The 25182-nt window shown below is 37.4% G+C and overlaps 1 protein-coding gene across 1 annotated transcript in view; it reads left to right on the top strand.

The window, feature by feature from the left end:
- Positions 1-24270, top strand: part of LOC139942284 (putative ammonium transporter 2) — a 46854-nt gene extending 22584 nt beyond the window's left edge. Inside the window, exons 4-7 of the mRNA XM_071939088.1 lie at positions 4722-4781; positions 10052-10128; positions 20643-20884; positions 21459-24270. Of these exons, the coding sequence (XP_071795189.1) occupies positions 4722-4781; positions 10052-10128; positions 20643-20884; positions 21459-22562 (1483 nt within the window). The 3' untranslated portion in view covers positions 22563-24270. The remainder of the gene's footprint in view (positions 1-4721; positions 4782-10051; positions 10129-20642; positions 20885-21458) is intronic.
- The last annotated feature ends 912 nt before the right edge of the window (positions 24271-25182 follow it).

The following is a 25182-nucleotide window of genomic DNA, read 5'->3' as shown; positions in this document are numbered from 1 at the left end:
GTTCCCCAATAAATCAAATGGCATTTCAGATACTCCGTACCCGCTAAATTATTTCGAGGTTAACGAACTGTTCGGTTGTTGTAACATTATGATTTCGAGGGAACGAAATCGTTTGGAGGGAAACAAATAAAAAGTGTCCATGAAAAAATAGTCCTTTGGATGTCGCTACCACGAAACAGTCTTCTATAACCGCGAGGCGATAAAGGTCAAATATTTGCTAAGGCAAGCGGTCCACTTTCCTTAAATGAATAAATTAGTTCAAGCCAAGGGGCCATCGAAGCGATGGAGGAAGAGTCCACTTCAGTCCCTTTTATGGTTATCAAATTATCACCGACCTCGCAGCAAGTTTGATATTTATTCTTCATCTGAAAAATCTCCATGTTAGTGAAGGGTTCAGCTCTGAAATTTTAGGACAAATCGAATGTAAAAACCAGACAAATGTTCCTTTCACGAAATAGTAAAATTGTCTTTAAACTTAAAGGTGAGGTTATGCGTTTTGTATTCAAGAGAGAAATCTCGACATTAGTTATGTATTCAGCTTTCTTCGTCTCTGAAATTTCAGGACAAATTGAATATAGAAACAAACAAATTGTAGCAATATCCAATAAATAAAACGATTCTGTGCACGTTATAGTCAAACTGTATTTAAATTTAAAGGTTGGGGTCATTGTTGTTTGTATTCAACATGATGGTATCTTAAAGACACTGGACACTATTGGTAATTGTCAAAGACCAGTCTTCTCACTTGGTGTTTCTCAACATATGCACAAAATAACAAACCTAGACGTGTTGTTATTGTTACAAGTTACAGACCCCGTACATCTTCGAGCCATGTTATTACACCATAAAGGGCGAAACTCTGAGCAGCTGTATTCTTTGTTAAGACACGAGAAGAGACTAGATCTCCTTTAGTGTATTAGTATCCGTGCGTGCGTTTATAGTCTTCTCTCAAGCGAAACCGATCGACTATGAAGAATGTTGTGAACTCATGCAAACCACCGAAAGGTCAGAAATGTTTCTCCGGCTGTTGTGGTTGTTAGGTTCGCATCGACAGTGTTCAGTTGTAATAACCATAATTGCTTCTCTGCATCAAGGTGGGGGTAATCAAGTGTGTGTTGTGGGATGCTATACCATTGTTTGATTAACACTTATCGTGAAACCTATATTGCCGTGACCATACCCCAAGGCGATAATAGCAATTCGGGAGAGAGATGTCGGTATGGATCGAGTGGCTACGTTTTCACTAGAAATATGAAGTGTTAAAGTGACAGTGCATCCTAAAATAATAGTGATTAAGTTTTTGATTTGCATTTAATAACTAAACGTGTGTCGGTACGAAGTGCGTGCTTTGCGTCGCTCGGCGATCCGTACACAACCTTCAAGGTACTGGTAATTACTCAAAACACTTGTTAGCATCAAAACTTATTTGGTACCGAGCAATGGAAAGCTGTTGATGGTATGAAACATTGAGTGAAACGGCTCCCTCTGAAGTAACAGGGTTTTTGAAAAAGAGGTAAAATCTCACTAAAATGTTTGAATTGAATAAGAGACCTCAGCTGAGGTCTCGAATTCAAGGCATTTGGAAGCACACAACTTGTGTTTTTTCTTTCATTATTCTCTTGCAACTTCGACGACCAATTGAGTGCAACAGACTTGTCATTTCATGTATAACTATGTTGGGATACACCAAGTGAGGGAACTTGTATTTGACATTTGACGATAGAAAGGTGTATGAACAGGTTAACGATTATATGGGAAAAGAAGAGAACGGGTGAAAACCATGACATTTTTATCCGTTGTGAGGTAGACAGAAATGCTAACGTGTGAGAAGGCCAATGAACGGGCAAGGAGCCAACCAGAATTTATTATTCAGCACGTAGGCGAAGATCTCACGGTCAAGAACCCGGCACGTTTTCAAGGGCTTGATTTGAAGATTGTTAAGAATTAGTTTGCACTTGTCATTTTGATTTGTGAAACAAGGTGGAAATCTAACAGATGGAAAATTTGAATAGGGATAGAAAACACAGTTTTTGTTTTACCCATATACACCGATGTGTGCTAGTAGTGTATTTGCCCATAACTTTCCTGAGCTATGTGAACAAAAATCACAGACTTATAACTCGTGTGGGATTCGAACCTGAGACCTTAGCAAATCAAGAGCAGTGTTTTACCAGTAAGACGACCGAGGTTGCCGGGGGGTAGCCTAAGGCATTGACAATCGTGTTTTGCTTTATTCAAGTGCCATACGCATATAGCCAGACAATTTTAAGAGGCAATCTGAGGTTGTTTTGTTTTACTGGCATGTTTTTTCATGGCAGAAATTTTTGATTTTGATTTATGCCTGGAACCTCTCTAGCTTTGACAATATTGATTCTAGAAACAGGTGGCTTTTAAGAAAAATGTCCGCCTGATATAAATGCCACTTTCAAGAATTTTGTTTGTTGCGATTTGTCAAACCTGTAGCTGTGGATAGGGCGCATTCAGACCATACAAACCCAAGTTCTGAACATCTAAGAAGGAATGAGTAATAAACCCTTTGTAACTTTAATAACTATTTACTTAGTCACCCCTATCCCACCCTTGATAATGTCCTTTGTGTGTCCACACTCTGACAAAAAAAAACACGTGAAATTTACGGCACTTTACCTTGCACCCTATAGCTGCCAGGTAAAAGTGCAGTAAATTTCACGCTGGAAGTTTTGCTAACTACCCCTTCATGGCACAATTTACAAAACTACACTGTGAAATTGATGGCACTTTACCCGGTACCGTAGCTGCCAGGTACAGCACCGTTAATTGTACGGATATATATATATTTTTAAGTGCATCCTCTTGTTGTCAACCACACCCCCTTCCCCACCCCTTTGTTTCCCTCTTCATTGTTAATGGGCCATGTTTACGTAAAAGGGTTGATCGCGTGGTTTATATTAATTCCAAACGAACGAGCTCAGTAATTGCACTGGGACATAAAGAGTCTCATAAAATTAACACACCGATTGTGCATTAGTTCACAAATCTGTTTCATCTTCAACCGTTTATTGGTTTTTCTACTTGGATTGAAGCCTACAATTTATAGTTCAAGAAAAGAAAAAGAAAAAAGAGGAGCATTACACTTTTAAATAATTATTATTATTTTTTAGAGATTTTTTTTTCATTTTCTCTATTTTATGTTTTGTCTTGGGCATGGAGGCTTCTTCATTTAATCGCATGAATGGTCTTGTATTATTGTTATTATATTACTATTAATCGCATCTTTTTTTGTGTGAGCGAGCTCATTTAAAATTTGACCAGAAAAACAAGTCTCATAAAATTACGCATAAAACGCATGTATTATGCGAGAAACCATAATTACTTCTCCCCAGCTAGGGGTGGATCGAATACAGCGATGGTGCAATTAGATGAATTAGCTTACCAGTTAGCGATGCCCCCACGGATGTTTAATGAGTTACTCAATCACCCCACAGGGCTCATTATTAAGGGAATTATTTTAAAAGATTAATGAACGTTGGTAGGCCTAATGAGTGTACTTACCGTCCCTAGACATTCCGCGATTAGTTCATGTTTCTACAATGCAACATCAAGTAATCAGCACAGAAAGCCACAATTGTTCGTAATTAAAGCCACTGGATACGTTTGTTTATGGGACTGATATTCTCATTTGATGTATCCCATTGCATAAAGTATAAAATCTGTAAGAATGTTGGCTCAATTGGTCACCGAAGTTGCAGGAAAATAATGAAGAAACTTAAAATATCATCTTGCACGAAAGTTGTACACTTTTAGATGCCAGAGAAAGGCTTCAGGCATGAAGTCTTTCTCAGATAGTTAAGTGAGAATTTGTAACCTCTTTTTCAGAAACAACGTTTCTCTAGAGGAGGATCGTTTCTCACAAAGTTGTATACTATCAACAACTCTCAGTAAAGTTGTATACTATTAACAGCTCTCAGTTACTCGTTAGCAAGTGTTTTTGTGTAAATGTTGGGTAATTACCTAACCAGTACAGTGCCTTTAAAGAGGTGGAACAGTTCTTTGTTTACATAATTTTAGATGAGGCCAAACTCGAATCTAGGTTTTATTTGCTTGTCAAAATAAATTATTATCAAAGCTTTCAATGGATTACCCAATTAGGGCCTGTATGGGAGACATTAACGTTAAATATTTAGTGTCGAACATCATCATTTGACTGACAGTACCTTAAGATTGTAATGAAGGGCACAGAGGTTTTATTCTATTGTTTAATTGTTATATTTTTGTTATGTTTGTATCTATAACATTCCCTGTGTATCTCTTCTGGTTGGTTATTTAAAAAAAGTTTTTCTTCTTAGTTTCAATACTGTAATGTATTGAAATGATCAACATTGCCTCACTGTCTATTAGATTTTTGATTTGTGAATATTATCACATAGTCGCTGTTGCCGAAACTCAAACCATATTCATGTACACGATGTTTCCACATACCTCACTAAATATTGTATTCACAACACGTAAAGTTTTCAAAGCCTACTAATGTAAATGCATTTCTCGACAAACCTCACTAGATTGCATCTCCACCATACATTTAAATTCTATGTACATGGTTTTATTGCAAGCTAAGATTGTATTACCACCATGTAAAATTTAAAAACATACTGGCAATGTGTCAAAACAAAGCTTTTGTGTAGACCTAAATGTTAAAATACTCCAAGGCACTGACAATTGTGATAATTCCCTTTAATTTCTAGGTCTGCTGTGGCTACAATATGCTCGTCGATGGCTGGAGGCATTGCTGGTATAGCCCTGAGGTATGGCCTTTTTGTTTGTATAATAAGGTTGCTAATACAATGCAAAAAGCATTTATACAACTTTATTTTTTATGTATTTTTTCGTTACCCTGGAAAAACTTCTCAGTAAAACACTGTTTTCCAGAGTTATTAGCAGCTACATACAAATTAATATTTTAAATTTGTATTAATAAAACAAAATATTTCCAATTACATTTATTTATATTAAAAATAGAAAAACAGCCAACATTAATAAAGATTACAAATCTAAAGCAGCAGCACACACAATTTACAACAAGCAAAATATACAATAATTAAAGGTAAAAAGTATGGTCCAGCCAGGAAAAACACCACATAATAACGACCATATACAAAAGCTATATCACATGAAAATAACAGAGGACAAATAAGTGGGTCTTTAATAGCTGTATCCGAAGGCTGGCATTGGTGGCGAATGTTTGGTAAAGTTGTTCCACAAGAGCACACAGTCACACAAATAATAAACGAGTGTGTGGGATGATGTGAAAAACCTATAATTATTTTCCCTTGAAAATGAATTATTAAAGATATTGCAAAAAATTGTTTCCAGTGTTGTAAGGTAATAACAAATAAAATAACAACTAGACATGATTGCATTTGTGCACAAATGCAGAGCTGTTTCGTTAATAACAATTTAAATTTTGTCAACTGAATTTGAAATTTATTCTTTTTTTAAAGCAGTTATGACTAATCCAGGCTATTAAAAAAAAAAAAATTTGGATTATACCATGTTCGGATAGCAATTTATTCGTTAAAGGTGCAAAAATTGAAAAAATCATAAAATATCGTGTGATGACGTCACTATGACGTCATTTCACAATTCACGAGAGCTTGCCAATATCTAACAACCTACCAAGTTTCAACATAATCGCATAATTACTTAGAGAGTTATATTAGTTCAAAAAGTGCACCTTTAAGGCCGCGTCACGTGACCCCCAATGACGTCATTGATCTGAAACTTCACACATATGATGGCTGCCTGACAGTTAACATGTGTGTAAAATTTGAAGTGATTACAAAAAACTTCACCACACACATCTTCAAAAAGTCCATTTTGACGAGTTTTCAACCTGCCGCTAGAGGGCGCCGTTGCATTTTGTGACGTCATTGGTATTTTTTTTGAACTGCCCACCCTTGCCACACCTAACATCGTTAAAAGCAACTTCATATCTTTTTCCAATTTTGAATTAGAGGGCCACTTCCGGTTTCGACCGGAAGTAGAGGTCATGTGAGGTCACGCACACGAAACAAAATGAAGACCTTATTTATTCCTCCCCAATCCCGCAAACAGAAACCTACGGTCTCTTGTGGCTGATTTGTTATAAATTTTCAAACATTTAAAATACAACACCTTTAAGATGACGTCACGTGACTTCTGATTATGTCATAATGACATCCTTGTTTCGCAATGATCATTGCACCAATACCTTTCATCCCTGAAAATTTCATTGCAATTGCTCTTTGGGAACATTGCAAATCAGCACTTATATGAAATTTTTCTGAAGATGACAAATAAAAAAAAAAAAAATAATAATAACTAGAGCTAAATTGCATTTGTGCACAAATGCAGAGCTGTTTCGTCAACAAAAATTTCAAATTTCTCAACTGAGTTTTAAATTTGTTGGGTATTCAAAGCAATTTTACCCAATGTGGCATAAATAAAAAATAATTTGGATTATACCATATTCAGATAGCAATTTATGTGTTAAAGGTGCAAAAATTGAAAAAATCATAAAAAATCATGTGATGACGTCATCATGACGTCCTTTAATATTTCATAAGAACTTGTCAATATCCAACAACCTACCAAGTTTCAACATGATCGCATAATTACTTAGGGAGTTATATTAGTTCAAAAAGTGCACCTTTAAGGCCGCGTCACGTGACCCCCGATGACGTCATTGATCTGAAACTTCACACATATGATGGCTGCCTGACAGTTAACTTGTGTGTAAAATTTAAAGTGATTACAAAAAACTTCACCACAGACATCTTCAAAAAGTCCATTTTGAAGAGTTTTCATCCTGCCGCTAGAGGGCGCCGTTGCAATTTGTGACGTCATTGGTATTTTTTTTGAACTGCCCACCCTTGCCACGCACTAACATCGTTAAAAGCAACTTCATATCTTTTTCCAATTTTGAATTAGAGGGCCACTTCCGGTTTCGACCGGAAGTAGAGGTCATGTGAGGTCACGCACACGAAACAAAATGAAGACCTTATTTATTCCTCCCCAATCCCGCAAACAGAAACCTACGGTCTCTTGTGGCTGATTTGTTATAAATTTTCAAACATTTAAAATACAACACCTTTAAGATGACGTCACGTGACTTCTGATTATGTCATAATGACATCCTTGTTTCGCAATGATCATTGCACCAATACCTTTCATCCCTGAAAATTTCATTGCAATTGCTCTTTGGGAACATTGCAAATCAGCACTTATATGAAATTTTTCTGAAGATGACAAATAAAAAAAAAAAAAATAATAATAATAATAAAAAAAACTTTAACAAAAACAAGAGCTGTTTCGCTGCGCTTCGCTACGAAACAGCTAATAATAATAATAACTAGACATGATTGCATTTGTGCACAAATGCAGAGCTGTTTCGTTAATAAAAATTAAAATTTTGTCAACTGAATTTGAAATGTATTCTTTTTTTAAAGCAGTTATGACTAATCCAGGCTATTAAAAAAAAAAAATTTGGATTATACCATTACCATGTTCGGATAGCAATTTATTCGTTAAAGGTGCAAAAATTGAAAAAAATCATAAAATATCGTGTGATGACGTCACTATGACGTCATTTCGCAATTCACGAGAGCTTGCCAATATCTAACAACCTACCAAGTTTCAACATAATCGCATAATTACTTAGAGAGTTATATTAGTTCAAAAAGTGCACCTTTAAGGCCGCGTCACGTGACCCCCAATGACGTCATTGATCTGAAACTTCACACATATGATGGCTGCCTGACAGTTAACGTGTGTGTAAAATTTGAAGTGATTACAAAAAACTTCACCACACACATCTTCAAAAAGTCAATTTTGACGAGTTTTCAACCTGCCGCTAGAGGGCGCCGTTGCATTTTGTGACGTCATTGGGATTTTTTTTGAACTGCCCACCCTAGCCACGCACTAACATCGTTTAAAGCAACTTCATATCTTTTTCCAATTTTGAATTAGAGGGCCACTCCCGGTTTCGACCGGAAGTAGAGGTCACGCACACGAAACAAAATGAAGACCTTATTTATCCCTCCCAACTTCCGCAAACAGAAACCTACGGTCTCTTGTGGCTGATTTGTTATAAATTTTCAAACATTTAAAATACAACACCTTTAAGATGACGTCACGTGACTTCTGATTATGTCATAATGACATCCTTGTTTCGCAATGATCATTGCACCAATACCTTTCATCCCTGAAAATTTCATTGCAATTGCTCTTTGGGAACATTGCAAATCAGCACTTATATGGAATTTTTCTGAAGATGACAAATAAAAAAAAAAAAAATAATAATAATAAAAAAAACTTTAACAAAAACAAGAGCTGTTTCGCTGCGCTGCGCTACGAAACAGCTAATAATAATAATAACTAGACATGATTGCATTTGTGCACAAATGCAGAGCTGTTTCGTTAATAACAATTACAAAAACAAGAGCTGTTTCGCTGCGCTTCGCTACGAAACAGCTAAAAAAAACTTTAACAAAAACAAGAGCTGTTTCGCTGCGCTTCGCTACGAAACAGCTAAAAATACCTTTAATCTAAAAAGGTTGTTACCCAGAAGGACAAACAAATTAATAACGAAGTTCTAATGTTTTCTTGTTCAAAAACAAGTATACCTTTGACAAATATCACAACAGCAAACTCAGTTTGCTCTTCAGAGTTTGGTAAATAAATTTCATGAAATTGACCCAGAAATGGGTCAAACTGGGGCAGAATCTGAGTTCAAAACTTAGTTGCTTAACCACTTTATGGGTTAGCCTGACCTAGATAGGCCCCCTGGGACCTTGAATCTGGGTGTTAATACTTACCCTGTCCCTTTTAAAGTGTAACCTTCTCTCTTATTGTAAAAGAGGAACAAATTCACTCTCTTGTCCGAGTGGTGTCAGTTTCACCCTTTCTAAGTGAAATTGGAACGAACTTCACTCTAAATCGAGTTGAAAGTACCCGGCTTTCACTCTTAAGCGAGTTGTCTGTAATATGGCTCTTTTCGAAAGAGTGGTATGGCGGACAAAACAAGTTAATTTTTCACTCTTTTACATTAAGAGAGTTGTGTTATGAACCGAAAATATAATTAAGTGACAAAACAGTTGTTAAAATATTGGAAGGATTAAAAAAAAAAAAAAAAAAGTAAAACAATCTTAATCAATCTCTTTTCAAGTAAGCACCGGCAACATGTCGGAAATATTCAATGGCTTGATTTCCCCAACATTAATGCAAATAAATTAACGAATGTCTGCATGCAGGAATTCCCAAACATAATTAACAATTAATTATATATTATATCAAATAACATGAATTTCAGAACATCAGTGCGAATACATTATCGAATATCAAATTTCACGAATCACAAAACGCAAACGTGAATTAATTATAGAACATTCAGTGACATAAATGCCAAAACTTTAGTGTAAAGTGACGGTTAAATGGAGAGAGGCGTGAACCTCAACCGTTGGAGGAAGTATTGGTTATCGAATATTCTTTGCATGATTTCCAAAACATTAGAGAAAAACTGCCACTATCCCTGAATGCAACATCAGTACGAATTTGATATCAAATAAGGCGTTTCAATTTTGTCATTATTTAAAACTCGCATTCTCTTTGTGTTGAACACTTTTACTGTTTGTACAAAAGCGTATTGCAGCTACCTTTTTAAAAACCACTACCCTATCGTGTACGTAAACGACAACTTATCGTGTACGAACTAGATAAATCCAATTTATCACGACGTACACGATTAATCCAAAATTATCGCGTACAATAGAGTTATGATAAGTTATAATGTATGTTTGCGATACATTGAAACCTATCGTGCATGTATACAATTAGTCCTAAACTCATCGTGCACGTACAATTATGTTTGGAGTCACCGTGCACGAACGCGATAAGTTTTCTAGTTGTGCACGACTTGGAGTACGATAACTTATAATATACGTACACAATAAGAAAGAGTCTGTTTGTATTCATGTGGCGACAATACGCTTCCTTGGTATTGTTCCTTACCCTGTATACGGTTTCTTCCTTCTTTCAGTTACTTGACAAAGAGAAGAAAGTTCGATATAGGTTATCTCATTGACGGTGTGCTGGGTTCGTTAGTCTCAATCACAGGTAAGGCAAAATATATTGCTAAACAGTGTGCTACATCTATGTTGTGTTGTTGTTGTTACTGTTGTTGTTGTTGTTGTTGTTGTTGTTGTTGTTGTTGTTGTTGTTGTTGTTGTTGTTGTTGTTGATGTGTTTGTTGTTGTTGATGTGTTTGTTGTTGTTGTTGTTGATGTTGTTGTTGTTGTTGTTGTTATAGTTGCTGTTTTGCTAAACGGTGTGCTACATCTATGTTGTGTTGTTGTTGTTACTGTTGTTGTTAAACTTGTTGTTGTTGTTGTTGTTGTTGTTGTTGTTGTTGTTGTTGTTGAGGTTGAGGGAGGGAAGGGTTTCAGTTGCTGTTCCTGCAGCCGCTGTTGGCATTTTGTAATTATATTTATAACAAAATTAAGAGAGATTAATGTGAGATTTGGGACGCTAGGTGGCAGCAGACGTCCAAGTAAGACTATTGTTCTCGGAACAATGAGCATGCTCGGAACTACGTTAACAATGTAAAAGTACTTTGCATGTATGTTGTGCTACCAAACTATAGATATAAATTAACCGGGAATGTTATGAACTTATTGACCGTGTTTCCACAAAACAACAAACGTCTCATGGGCTTTGTAATTGTTCGCAACCTCATAAGGAGTCGTATTAATTGTAACAGTTGCATCAGTAGGCCATTACAACAAATTAATGATAATAATAACAAAGTAAGGTTGCAAAAGCTTTAAGTTCATAGAAATAGATCTTAACGTAGTAGTATACCTCTTTTTGTTAAGGTCCAGAAACAAACAGCAAGGGCGTCATCATTACATAAAAGAAAAACACCAGACATTTACAAAATACTCGAAACAAATGTAAAATAATTTAGAGCCGAGACGCTGCTTAAACCTCGACCCCGGCTAGATCACCTGTATGATACCAAAACATTCGGTCGGCCCCAGCGGTCAGGTCTATTCAGGACCACTGGGGTCGGCTAATCAGCTTGCACAGAGTATTGTTCAGGAAGTATGTCATGCGTGCATTGTGAGTGTGATGCATGATGGGACTGTGAGCATTTTCTTTCTTACCGATAAGCGTGCTTGATACGTTTGCCCATCCCAGCAACCTTTGTTGAAGGCAAGTGGGGCCGAGCGAAACCAAAACGTTCCGGTGGTTGAAGATAGAAGGGACTTTTCGTTTTCGACGACGGATGGTTCTGCGACGGTAAAGATGACATTTGGCGTCATCTGCGCATGCGTCGGCTTTGAGGACGGTCGTCCCTCAATTTCTACGACAGTCATGACAGTACTTGGAATGAATCTCCGTTGTGCTGAAAACGACAACGTTTAGCTGAACAACCGTCGCAGAACCATCCGTCGTCGAAAACAAAAAGTCCCTTTTCATTTCCACCAGCCAACGCATTATAAATATTTTGCATAGTCCGCAAATGCAAACACTTATACAGAAAAAAGATACACAAAAACACACTAATGTCTTTCACTTCCGAATAAAACATCCCCAAAACCAACCAACCAAATAATTTTTTTTTTTTTATTAAAAACAACCTTGGATTATAAGTAGGCTTATGGGAATATTGAACTAAGCTCTTCAGCTCATTTGGTATCGACTCTTTAATGTCAATTGACGTAAAATGAAGCTTAACGAACAGCAACAATTTTGTTGCCATGGCAATATCGGGGATGCGTCATGTATGAACAGACGATGAGCAAAATAAACGAAACTCTTATTTGAGCCCCGCCCGAGCCCCCTCCCAACCACAAACACGTTGTTTTCCAGTCACTCTGTGGATGTTCCTTAATTTGATTCGTAATACACCAGTGGTATACACTGAAGAAAGTCCCATTCTTCAATACTGTAAAATATGCAATTTGGTATGCACTACCTTTGGAGACCGGTAACAAAACAGACAATGGAAAACATTGGCATCCAATATGCAATTTGGTATGCACTACCTTTGGAGACCGAGAACAAAACAGACAATGGAAAACATTGGCATCCAATATGCAATTTGGTATGCACTACCTTTGGAGACCGAGAACAAAACAGACAATGGAAAACATTGGCATCCAATATGCAATTTGGTATGCACTACCTTTGGAGACCGAGAACAAAACAGACAATGGAAAACATTGGCATCCAATATGCAATTTGGTATGCACTACCTTTGGAGACCGGTAACAAAACAGACAATGGAAAACATTGGCATCCAATATGCAATTTGGTATGCACTACCTTTGGAGACCGATAACAAAACAGACAATGGAAAACATTGGTATCTATTATATCATAGGGGACTTCTATAAAGACGGGGATACCCCACAAGTAATTTTGTGTACAAAGTATACAGGAGGTCCTTAACTGCTGCGGCAAGGGAAATAGCAATGACAAGGCTGCAAACAATTCTAGCATCTTGTAAAACATTACATGGTGCTTTCAGAATTAGTTCTCATAATTCAAACGTAGACCCACATCTTGCAGGAAAAAACTGCATGTTACAGCGCCAGGAGCTTTACTGAGTGACGGACATGTGTACTATTTAAGTAGCCACAGTTATTATTATTAATATTTATTAATTTCTTATCAACATTTGAAATTGCTTTGCTAATTTTTTGAATATCATTTTACTCATTAGGCCTACACTAGTGTTTTATTATGAAGTTCCTACAATTAATGTCGAGGTAAATTAGCAACGCCGAGTGGCGAGTTATCTTGTTAACGTAGTCAACTGATTGAAATCGACTTTTATAAATTGGCGTTCTTCGTTAACAGCCAAGATCAATAATTATTGTCCATGGTCATAGCTGAAATCATTGGAGCGTTTAAAGCTCTTGCCCATCCAACCGTATCACCATGTCAAATCTGTCATAGAGGTCCGAACGTCCAGTGGAATGAGATGATGATTTGTACTTGCATGGATGAGTTGACCTTGACTTTGAGCAAGATACCTGCATTCACGAGGAAATATAATTGTGTTCAGATTAGAGGCAAAAGGCACTCTTTTTTTTTCTCTCCAAATACCAGTATTCTCACTTGGTGTATCCCAGCAAATGAATACATTAACGAATCTGTGAAACTTTGTACTCAATTGGTGATCGAAATTGCATGAGGGTATAATATAATAAGACAACAAATTTAGGAAGGTTTCCCACCATGACCATTTTTATACCATTTTATCCAACTTGACATTTACATTATCATTTTGTTTTACCCATCTTCGTTGTCTGTTAGCACTGTTTACTCATTGGTTTCCCAAGTCATGTGAACAAATATCACATGCATATACACTCGGGTGGGATTCGAACCCACGACCCTTGTGTAATTCAAGAGCAGTGTCTGTATATGCAGGAGTCGTGGTTGCGATTCCCACAGAGTAATATGCCTGTTATGTTTGTTGTTTCATAGGACTCGGGAAAGTACCAGTGCTAACACACATCGATGTATGGGTAAAAACCGAACTTACCATACTTTATCCTCGATGAAAATTTCACACCCATTATATACTACTTGTAAAGGCAGTGCACACTACTGGTAATTGCTCAAAATAAGTATTGGCGTAAAACCTTTCTTGGTAACGATTGATGATATAAAACATTGTGAGAAACGGCTTCCTCTGAAGTGCCATAGTTTTCGAGAAAGAAGTAATTTTCAACGAATTTGATTTCGAGACCTCAGGTTTAGAACTTGAGGTCTCGAAATCAACCATCTAAACGTACACAACTTCGATTGACACAGGTATTTTTTCTTATATTATTATCTTGCAACTTCGACGACCAATTGAGCTCAAATTTCACAGGTTTGTTATGTTAAGCATATGTTGAGATACACCAAGTGGGAAGACTGGTTTTTGGGAAATTACCAATAGTGTCCAGTGTCCCTTTAAACATACGAATCGTCAATCTAATTTAACACAGTTTCTATTGTTCAGTGCTTCCGTGCACAAGAAAGTATTGTATCACTGTTTGATTATTTTCTCTTTGAATTATATTGAATTATACTATAGCCATCTTCGGAACATCCCCTTGTCCTCACTACTTTACTCCGATTGATTCTGAGCCACACTTTTGTTCGTAAATTATATGGATGCCTTTCAATAATTCTTTGCTCCCCCTTTTGCTATAAATGGATTTGTTTTTGTCTGTGCTTTTTTTAAATATATGTATGATTATTTTCCGTCAACCAGGTAATATAATAAATAAAAAATAAATAATAATAATAATAATATATATATATAGACAACTGTGTTTATGGTCATGCTTTGATGGTCCGGCCCGGATAGAAAGCTTCCTAGGTCATCTTCCCTACCAGTTTTATTATCATTGTTTGTACACATTTTTGAATGGTAGCGTTTTATTTGTAATAAAAAAAAAAAAAATAAAAAAAAAACGTTTGTCTTTTACCATTTCCCCAAGAGCTTGCACCACATGGTGTATTACACACTTCACATAAACACAATTATTGTTTACATCCCTGCGGAGACATCTTTCCTTCTTTCATTTTTCCCTGTAATAAGAACCTCCCTTATAGATTTTGTAAACATAAAATTAATTTCGAAGCGTCCAGTCATTATGAAATTATTTCATTTTTGGAACACTGTCGAGACATCTTTGGTTATTTCATTTTGTCTCTGTAAATAAGAATCTCCCGAAGACTTTGCACACACAATTCCTTTTAGAGCACCTCAGTCTCTATAAATCTCCTCAAGGAGTCATTTTATTTCCATTTTCTGTTTTGTTTTCGGTCTCCATCAAAGGGCAGCGAACATGAAACCACACAAACATAAAATGTTTGTACATCCGTATTCTCAAGGAAAGTCTTTTAAAAAGTGAAGACGTAAATTTCTTGACAAAACCTCAAATTAATGGTTTGTCCCATATATGAATCTTAAGAAAATGAGATTCCACTTTTTTGGATGATGGCAAAATGGGGCAGCAATCTAGTTAAACTGCTCGTACTATTTTACTTTTTTATTTTTCTATTGTGTGTTATTGGTTTATTCAAACACACATCCACAGGCTGAATTGAGTTTAAAATACTGAAAAAAAGGAAAAAAATATATGTTAAAAATTCCAGAAAAACCGTTGAGAAATACAATTTCTTTGTAATACATTAGCCAGGTTAACTGGCTTGTAGTGACAGTGACTAAAGTATAACAAATACTTGCACGGCAAGGCACATACAAGGAACAAGATGAAGGGATTGGGACAAAAGGGCATACCAATTGAGTGAACAAAAATTAAGACCTATTGTCGAGTGCTTGGACAAGGGATGGGATGCATTTTTTTTTGTAACGACCAGTCCTTCATTTACGCAATTGTTGTTTTTGTTTGGTGGGAGCCAATGCCTGTAATTTTCGGATTCAAACAAGGGCTTACCAAAATTGACAAAATATAAATGACTCAGTCTATCAGTGATTGTAGGTAAACTGAACAATTGGCATAATGTTCACATGATGTTGGTGTATTTGGCTGACCAGCCAGAATGAAGTCCAGAGTACCAGACAGGACAGGTGTTTTCGATTGAGGGTCGGCAGACATAACATGCACTGTTAACAGATCATTGACAGAAATAAAACAATGTTTATTAAAGCTGTCGTCAAAAGAAGAGTTTAAGGTTAAAATTACTACACATGCTGCTCACTTGGGAATTCCACTTCAATCTAATTCGGTATATAAATACCCATTAATTTCACAAAAATTAGTTTGATTAATTTGAGAATCTTAAATGTTGAAGGTGAGTAGATCAGGTTGGCTTTGTTGGAAACTAATATTCCTGTACTGGCATTTGGCGGGATTAAGTTTCATTTTATTCAGATCAGTCCATTGTTATTATATCATTTTGCATGCTGGAACTCTCGTAAGAATTAGAAAGGGTTTGACTTTAAAGTCAGGTCATCGACACATTTGTAATGTGGGTCACCGCATGGAAAATCAAACTGAAGGGAGAAAAGAGTGAACATCTTAATGTGATTAACCGACCTTCGCATTTTACCTTTTTATCTTCCCCGTCTGTTTTTTGAAGAGCGGCAGTTTTATTTGCAGCCGACCTTGAGAATGTAAGCAGGAAACGTGTCTGAAGCGAAGAAAAAAGATCTTATCGCATTTAAGAAGATAATCAGGGGTCGATAAGACATAAAAAGGGGGAAGAGGGAGAAATTGGGGCACAAATTTTCCACATGAACTTCTACTATATTCTGGTTAACCGAACATTATTATTAATATGCACACACGGCACGCACCCACGCATCCCTACGGATCCGGTATGTTCCTGCAATATTGTTGATCTTCTGTGGGGTACCGCTATAACATAGAAAGCAGTTATAGCAGGTTTAAGGTTTAGCATTGTTCCGCTGTTAAAAGTACCCCGTAAGTAACATTTAACTCTCCAGGCACTCTGTGGACCTTCTTTGTTCTATACACTTAAGGAATGTCAGTCTTAAAGGCAGTGGACACTATTGGTAATTACTCAAAATAATTATCGGCATAAAACCTTACTTGGTACAAGTAATGATGTTGATAGTATAAAACATTGTGAGGAACGGCTCCCTCCGAAGTGACGTAGTTTTCGAGAAAGAACTAGTTTTCACGAATTTGATTTCGAAACCTCAGCATAAGATTCTGAGGTCTCGCAGTCAAGCAACATCGAAGGCCAATTGAGCTCAATGTTCACAGGTTTTTTATTTTATGCATTTGTTGAAAAGACTGGTCTTTGACATTTACCAATAGTGTCAAGTGTCTTTAAACGCTGTAAACCCCCCCCCCCCCCCAAAAAAAAAAAAAAAAAAAAAAAAAAAAAACACACACACACACACAAGTGGGTATACAACTGCAATCGGGGCCCCTGGGAACCAGACCCTCTTCTCGGTCAGGATGACCCAGAATTGTTTTTGTTTTTTTACTCAGATTCAGCCATAAATGTGTCAGGGGTGGATTTCACAAAGAGTTAGGACTAGTCTTATCTTGAGTTAGGACGAGTTACTAGTCCTAACTTAGGACTAGCTGTACGTTTTTGATATCTCTTATGGTAGTCCTAGGTTAGGACTAGTCCTAACCTATTTTTTTAAAGTTTTTTTTACTCAGATTCAGCCATAAATGTGTCAGGGGTGGATTTCACAAAGAGTTAGGACTAGTCTTATCTTGAGTTAGGACGAGTTACTAGTCCTAACTTAGGACTAGCTGTACGTTTTTGATATCTCTTATGGTAGTCCTAGGTTAGGACTAGTCCTAACCTATTTTTTTTTGTTTTTTTTACTCAGATTCAGCCATAAATGTGTCAGGGGTGGATTTCACAAAGAGTTAGGACTAGTCTTATCTTGAGTTAGGACGAGTTACTAGTCCTAACTTAGGACTAGCTGTACGTTTTTGATATCTCTTAGGTAGTCCTAGGTTAGGACTAGTCCTAACTCTTTGTGAAATCGACCCCAGGTCTGTTGTGACCAGGGTTTGGGTTGACCCTGGTTTTATTTTATAATTGTGTGGTGGGTTTTAAATTTTAAACATATTGATTTCAGTTGGTACCACTGCTTATACTTGACCTGTTCCCCTCCCCCTCCCCCCCCCCCCATTCTCGTGTAAACAACATTCTTTAGTATGCATGCCATTATGTATACCGAATCTGTCTCCTCAGCAGATTGTTTGCATACTGAGTTCATGACCAATATTTCCTGTCTGAACCCAGGTTTTAGATCAATTCTAGCCCTGGTGTTTTAAGGTGTTTAGTGGCTTTAACAATTTTTCACAACAATGTGTTAATTGATCCATAGAGCAAGGACAATATTTTTTAGTTGGTAACACTGCGTACTATGACCCCCTTTTCTCCATTATTGTGTAAACAATTTAGCGCAGCACATGCCACAAAGTCTACCGAAGTGCCTCAGAGAATAGTTTACGCACTTGAGTGTGTTTCTGTATTAAAACGACCAATAAAATTGCGGCCGATACGATATGTAGTTGAGGTGGGGTGGGAGTTGAGATCCATAATAATCAAGTTAACACTGTTCCTTTTTTCAATATTTTTACTTTGAGGCGTGCAATTTTATAGTAATATTTTTAATGGAGGACTTCTTGGTAGCAGTTTTGGTAAATTTAAATCGTTTACGTAGTTTTGAGCATGCGCACATAAACTTGAGTCTGCTGCCACCTAGCGTTCCAAAAGTCGAATCCGAAGCGATTTTTTTGACGTCAAAAGTTCGCAACGAAGAATTCGAGTTTAAAGTCACCTGTAAATATAATTTGTTTTCTTTCAAACATAAGAGTATATGCTTACGAACAATAAAACAATTTTTTTTAGTAATTGTTTGTCACGATTTATATGTTTAAAAAATAGATAAAGTTGTTTGGGGGCTGACTCCGCCTACCCCTTTTGTGACGTCAATCGAGGCAGACTTTGCCTGCAACACGTATAGTAAACACACGTGCAAAGTACATGTACGTCCAAGTCGTGAGTTGGTACGTTTCAAAAAGTGTTTTTCTGCATTCAGCAGCAATACACCTGGTCGGCATTGCCGAAAAAAAAACACAAAAAACGTACAAACTCACGACTTGGTCCGTATGTACTTTGCAATTGTGTTTACTCTACGCATTACAGGCAAAGTCTGCCTCGATTGACGTCACAAACAGCGCCCTCTCGGGTCAGGGTCTACTCTTAAATTTGTAAATAACATAAGAACTATTTTTTTAAAACCTTAGTTAACTGTTTGTTCACATTCCACTCATCAAAACACATATATTAGTGGCAAAAGCTTTATTTTGAAAAAATACCACTTCCAGGTGACTTTAATTCTTACGAAACAATCGTTGCGAGAACAACCATGTGACGTCAGATTTCGTATCGCATTCGCACGAAGTGTGCTCACGGGCTTAATGCGTTTATTGTAAGCCATGCAAAATCGACATTAATTTTATAGCAGAATGAAAGCGCAATTATTATTTCCATGAAAGGGATGCAGCTGTTAAGTCGTATGGTCGACAGCAAAGCCTCAGATTGGCACGACTATCTTGTTTCAGGAAATTGTGACATTTGATTGCTTTGTTATTTAATTTATTGTAATTGCATTTTAGTTTGCATTGCACCTTGCCCTTGGGAACATAAAGTCACAACAAATAAGCGTTAGATGTTGTTTTCTCAAAATTGTTTATGCCTGCTTTTCCAAGAAAAAAACAAAAGAAGAGATAATTTACAGGTTGTAATTAGGCCTTAGAGCTGTTGTTTTCTCGCTTTAGGTCGGGTAGATTGGAGTGTAAGTTATGGCCCTGTTTTTCATAAATTACTGTGTGACCTGTTAATGTACGTGGTCCTAGCAACGTGGGAGGAAATTAACCCAAGAAAAGGCAATTTAGCCAGCAATTACACTTCATTACTAGTGTGGGGGGGGGGGGGGGGCGAACATAATTGAAACATAGCGTTGTTTGGAAATGGTTCCGGAACAATCTTTTATTTTCGGCTTTACGATTTTTCATGTACCAAAACTGCTGCGTGATTTTAAAGGATGACATTTATAATACTTGTAAAATGGTTAATGTGTGAAATGGAAATATTAAGTGTTTTTGAATTGAAATTGAATTAACATTGAATTGAATTGAAAACTGAAGGTGCAGTTTTGTTGTTGTTAATGTACGTATGTTGATGGGGAAACAACCCTGTGAAGTTGTTTTCATCTATTTTTTTCATATTGAAAGCACATTTAATATCACAATCAGTGCAAACAATGGGATGATTCTGTGATGAGAAGAAAATGCTCATTTTAAGATGGGGGAGGAAAACAAAACAAAAGGAGGAAAACCCCATGGAATCAGGTCGGAGCTGAAAACCCAATCCACATGCTGAGTGTTCCGGTCTGATAGGGTTTGTGGTTTTCCATGTTCATGTGTACAAATCATGACCAGCAACTGTAACTAAAAGAGGACAGTGTGATCCCCAGTTGGGTAAAAATCCCCAATTGGGAAAGTGTGTACAAAACAAAAGGGAGCTCCTGCTGTCAAAAAGTTAGTAAAATGGACATTGAGGTTTCCGATGGCATGTGTTTAACACTAAGCTAGCATGGTGATTATCTTTTTCTTTTTACAGCAATTTGAATTTTAATATTTTGGGGAAGGTTTGAACAAGTGCTTTCTCATTGTGCTGTAACGATCCTGTGTTTTTAAGTTATTACATTTGTTGGTATAATTATTAAATGCCGATTTTAATGACATGCTATCTCTAACTAATTGCTTGTCTTTGATTTCTACACACTATGTGTGTTTACATTTGTTGCCCATGGAGATGGCTATTATTGTTGTTCTTTTTGTAGCAAAGTCAAAGTGTAACTTTGTGTTAGGCGTGTACAATACTTTCGCATAATGCTCCAACGATCTTGTGTCGTTCCAGTCATGACATTGTTTGATTCTATATGCGGATTTGATGTTATGACATGCTATCATCAATGATTTGCCTTTCTTGATTTCTACACAGCTATGTTTGTTTGCATATGTTACCATTGGTGATTGTATTTTTTTTGTATTTTCTTTTAATTAGTTAATTTCCTTCTTTTCATACAGCTATGTGTACCATCTGTCCTCCAAAGTTTGCCTTAGTGATCGGCCTCATCGGGGGCTGCATCGCCTGCGGTGGAGTTGAGCTCCTTAATATGCTCAAGATCGACGACCCTGTGGGTGTGGTCCCAGTCCACTTCTTCTGTGGGGTGTGGAGCCTTATCGCGGCTGGCTTGTTTGCAAAGAAGGATGAGACCAACAGGACGACAGATGAGACGAGTGTGGCGACTCTTAACGGCTTGTTTATGGTAAGATGGTACCCTTACTATGGGATTTGCGGCATGAGGTGTGAAAATAATATTTGGTTTGCGGTAACACCATTTGTGTATCTACTTCAGTAGTACCATGTGAGAAGCTCTCAAAAGAACGCAATATACCAATCAAGTTAATAAACAGATGGTTTTTACTGTAAACAGATTATTTAAAGATGCTTTGTTGATTTTGTTTTTTGAGTGAATGGTTTTTCAAAGAGTATCACCCGCTCCAACGAAATGTTTTTTAACTTTTACTTTTAATGGTCAGGAACCATGATTTTTTTTTTAAACGTTATTTATAAAACACATAAGAATCGGTCACGTGATATATTGTCGGGATCCCGACAAAAACTAATTTTGAGCACTTTATTTCACTGCTACTAATAATTGGCGGACTTTTTCGAGCAATGTCTCAAACGAAAGCGTGTAACTTGCTCGACCCCCATCAAAATACCGATTTGGGGTCAAATCGGCAAGAAAATCTTACATAGCATCTTTAACGGTAGCAATCGTTGTTGTAAATACTGTGTGGATAATACGAAACAATTATTTCTTGGTCTTTGCATAGGGAGGTGGGTTTGAACTACTTGGTGTTCAGCTCTTCGCGATAGTCTGCATTTCAGCCTGGTGCGGAATCATTGCGTGTATCACGCTTAAGGTTATATCATTGACCATAGGGTTACGCTTCCCGTTCCACGAAGAACTACTCGGTGCCGATATGGTTGAACACTCCATTGGGCCACGCAAATACGACAAGATCAAAAAACGACTGGTGGATACGTCTAGGTATAGACGGTTCGAGCAGCCCCGACGGCGGTTGCATTCTTCGATGAGGCAGGCTGAGGATTTCCTCGGCATGAGGGATGAAATAGCGAACGTCAGCTACGACGACATCCGAAGACGCTTTCAAGACAGCGAGAGCGATGATAGGAATCGATCCGGTGCCAGGAAAATACGCTTCGGCCCCGACCGCAATGACATGGTGTTCAGCATCAGTAATGGGAACGGACATGCAACAGTCTTCGAGGAGGAAGACGGAAACCACTCGAACGGGGAGGACGTCTCGCATCTTGAGGAGTCGAATGGGAACGGGGAAGGATCGAATGGGAACGGGGAACAGCTTAATGAGAACGGGTTACCCGTGAGCAAGAAGCGAAAATTCAGCGCGCAGTTAATCCGCGGTGCCTTTAGACGCAGGAAGATTGTCCTGCCGAAATGGCAGCGAAAACTGGGCATTGAAAACGTGGCCTACATCGATAACGAACAAAACATGAAAATCAAACTGCGCAAGGCTCGGGACATTCAGGTGTCAACTGGTGCGAGTCTCGCCGTCGTTCAGGAGTCTGTTTTAGGCGATGGACCGGGGACCTCGGATGAACCGAGGCCTCGGAGCAACATGGTTGATAGAAGCACACAGACTAACCCCACCTCGGAGGTTTGCTCGACTTGTGTGCAGACCAGTGTTGAGGATATATACCTCAGAAGTATCGGAGTTGAGGCAGACTGTAGCTCTATCGAGATGGAGGTCAACTTTGAAGCAGACGACGAGACGAGGAGGAACAGTTATTCTGAGAAAAAACGTCGAAAGAAATTTGCAACTGATGATGATAATAATGGTGTGGATGAGGAACGTGTAGTTCATGTCATAACAAGAGCTGAATATCTAGTGTGAGATAAACGCAAATGTGGGTGGTCGGGAAAAGAAGGAAAAAATAGATGCAATTTTTGTAATAACTTTGGTATATTTTACTTCATACAATTTTACAGTGCCGGAGAAAAGTGTTTATAATTAAAAAAATTGGAAAGCGCACATCCCCTGAATTTAAGGTCCAAGTACGTATACCGGTGTTAGAATAAACATTTGCTTCTCCATAAAGTTACACTGGGAATAGTACAAACGATCATTTCGTTATTGCACCCCCTTACTAGCACAATCTTAGCAGTAAACTAGTGGCCCTAACATTTAGCCCAAACCTTGTACTTTACGATAGCCAAGTAGTTTCTGGCTACATATATGAATAGGGGTGGGATCACCTTTTCGGGCTACATTTAGAAACAACATTTAGGCTACTAATTGGGCTACAATCAATTAAATACTATGTTCGGGCTACATTTAGGTGCAGATTTTAGGCTGCATTTAGGTTTGGGCTATATACACTTTAAGGTGAAGACTTTGACCTACAATTAGGGACATATTTGGGCTACGTCTGAGACCAGAATACGTTTCTGCTACATTTGCGTACAATGTTTGGGCTACATTTAGGTGCAACCTTTTGGCTATTTATTTAACACGGTTTGAGGGGCTATACACACTTAGGTGAGGGTTTTGAGCTGCATTAAGATATATTGGGGCTACGTCTCAGTCCAGGCTATGTTTGGGCTACACTTGCGTACAGTGTTTGTGCTACATTATTAGGTACAAGATTATTGTGGTTAGTCCTACATTTTCGAACAAGGATTGGACTACATTTTGGTTTTGAGCGACATGTAGATCTCGGGTAAAAGTTAAAAGAATAGCGCATACGTCAGTGTGCATGAAATAGGTAGAATGAAGCTTCACACTTTAATGATTTGACCTATACCTATGTTGTTGCCGGCAGTGTATGTTCGTCCAAAAACAAAAGGCACACTTGACGCCCAAGCCGAACTCTCAAACATTATTGAAAACAAAAAGTCAAAATTTTATTTCCTAGTTCTATCCTACACAATACCTCATTATATGCATTCCACATTTGTATTTCCAAAGCACATTCAGTATTAATTTGTTGCCTCTATATTGTTTCTAGTGCAACGCGTCTTGTACATTTTGTTAAAAAAAACCCCGAAACAACATCAGCAGTAACTTTGTGAATTGCCGATGGTGGCACAAACTGCAGAGAAGTAATTTGTTTAGGTCTTTGTTTTGTTTATTTTTGTTTGCTTCATTTATTTAAGTATTATTCATTACATAGTGATTATTTTTCGGTAAGAAAAGGTTGAGGGCTGGCTAAATCTTTGACTTTTAGTTTTTAAGCTGGGGAAGGTCTTAAAGGGAGTAGTTTATATTAACAAAATAAACAGTTTTAACTGCTTTTGATCAATTATCAACACAGAAAATGACCACAATTGTATTCCCTTTTTCGAAACCTTATTCTTAACTCTCCTTTGTTTAAAGGATAACGTAACTGACTGTGTGTGGAAAATCAATATAAATTAAAGTTATTGAGACAATTTTATTTTCATGGTTATGCTATCATCTTGAAAATATTAAAGTTTAATATATTCATATATGCATATAAATATTTACTTATATTGTATAAATCTAGCTTCAATTATGATAATCAGGAAAAGAAAGGTATTTCTCTTATAATAAAGCATTAAACCAATGCGCATGTGTATATGAAACATTGCATCGTTGTACATTTCTATGACTTTTGGCTCTGCAATAAAGCTAGGTTGTATTAAAATAATTGTGGACGATAGCCATTTTCTTCGCATTATACCTTTGTTATTACATTGCATTATAAATTAATATGTTTTAGTCGCTCTAAAACTGGGTGGTGATATTAAGGTAGGGTCATATTTGGTGTTGACCCATGAAAATAAGGGTTGAATCTGTTTTATTCTAAAGCTAAAAATAAATATGGTAACGGTAGTAAGCATCAGTGTAGCTTAGTGAACAAAAACTTGTTGAAACTGCTTTCGGCCCAGCCGTTTTAGACCAAGTCCAAAACCAGGACCGATAGTCCGAGACTGGTTTTGATAACGATACCAGTTTTAATTGTTTCAACACTGGTAAACATCCTGCAATCGTCTGGAATATGCCCCAGTTGAGTAGAAATCAATATGTCCACGATTAAGCCATTTGCGAGTTGGATTTGAGAAATGTCTGGTACCATGACTTGCTTAGTCACAAGACCGCTTACATTTGAATTCCTCAGACTACAGCAACAGTTGCTATGTCACATGATTCGGGGCAAGCTTTTGTACATCAACCTCCAGATGAGCAGACCCTGGTACCATTGTGCCATACACATCCATTCGTCTCTAATGCAACTACTCAAAAGCTTGCCCCGATAGCAACTGTCTCTATAGTCTGAGGAATTCAAGCTGAATTGGTGAGTTGAAATCAAGCACGTCATTGTTTCAGACAACATTTATAAACAAACACGCAAATGGCTTATTTGAATCCCCAAAGATCGCCTAACGGCGACTTTTGGTGGTACACACACCGGCTGGGGCGTGGGTTCGAATCCCACTCCTGAAACCAATTTTGTAGCGGCATAGCAATCAAACATACAAAACTTCAGAGA

Source organism: Asterias amurensis, chromosome 9 (genome assembly GCF_032118995.1).
Source record: "Asterias amurensis chromosome 9, ASM3211899v1".
In the NCBI taxonomy this organism is placed as follows: Eukaryota; Metazoa; Echinodermata; class Asteroidea; order Forcipulatida; family Asteriidae; genus Asterias; species Asterias amurensis.
This window is presented reverse-complemented; position numbering and strand designations above follow the sequence as displayed.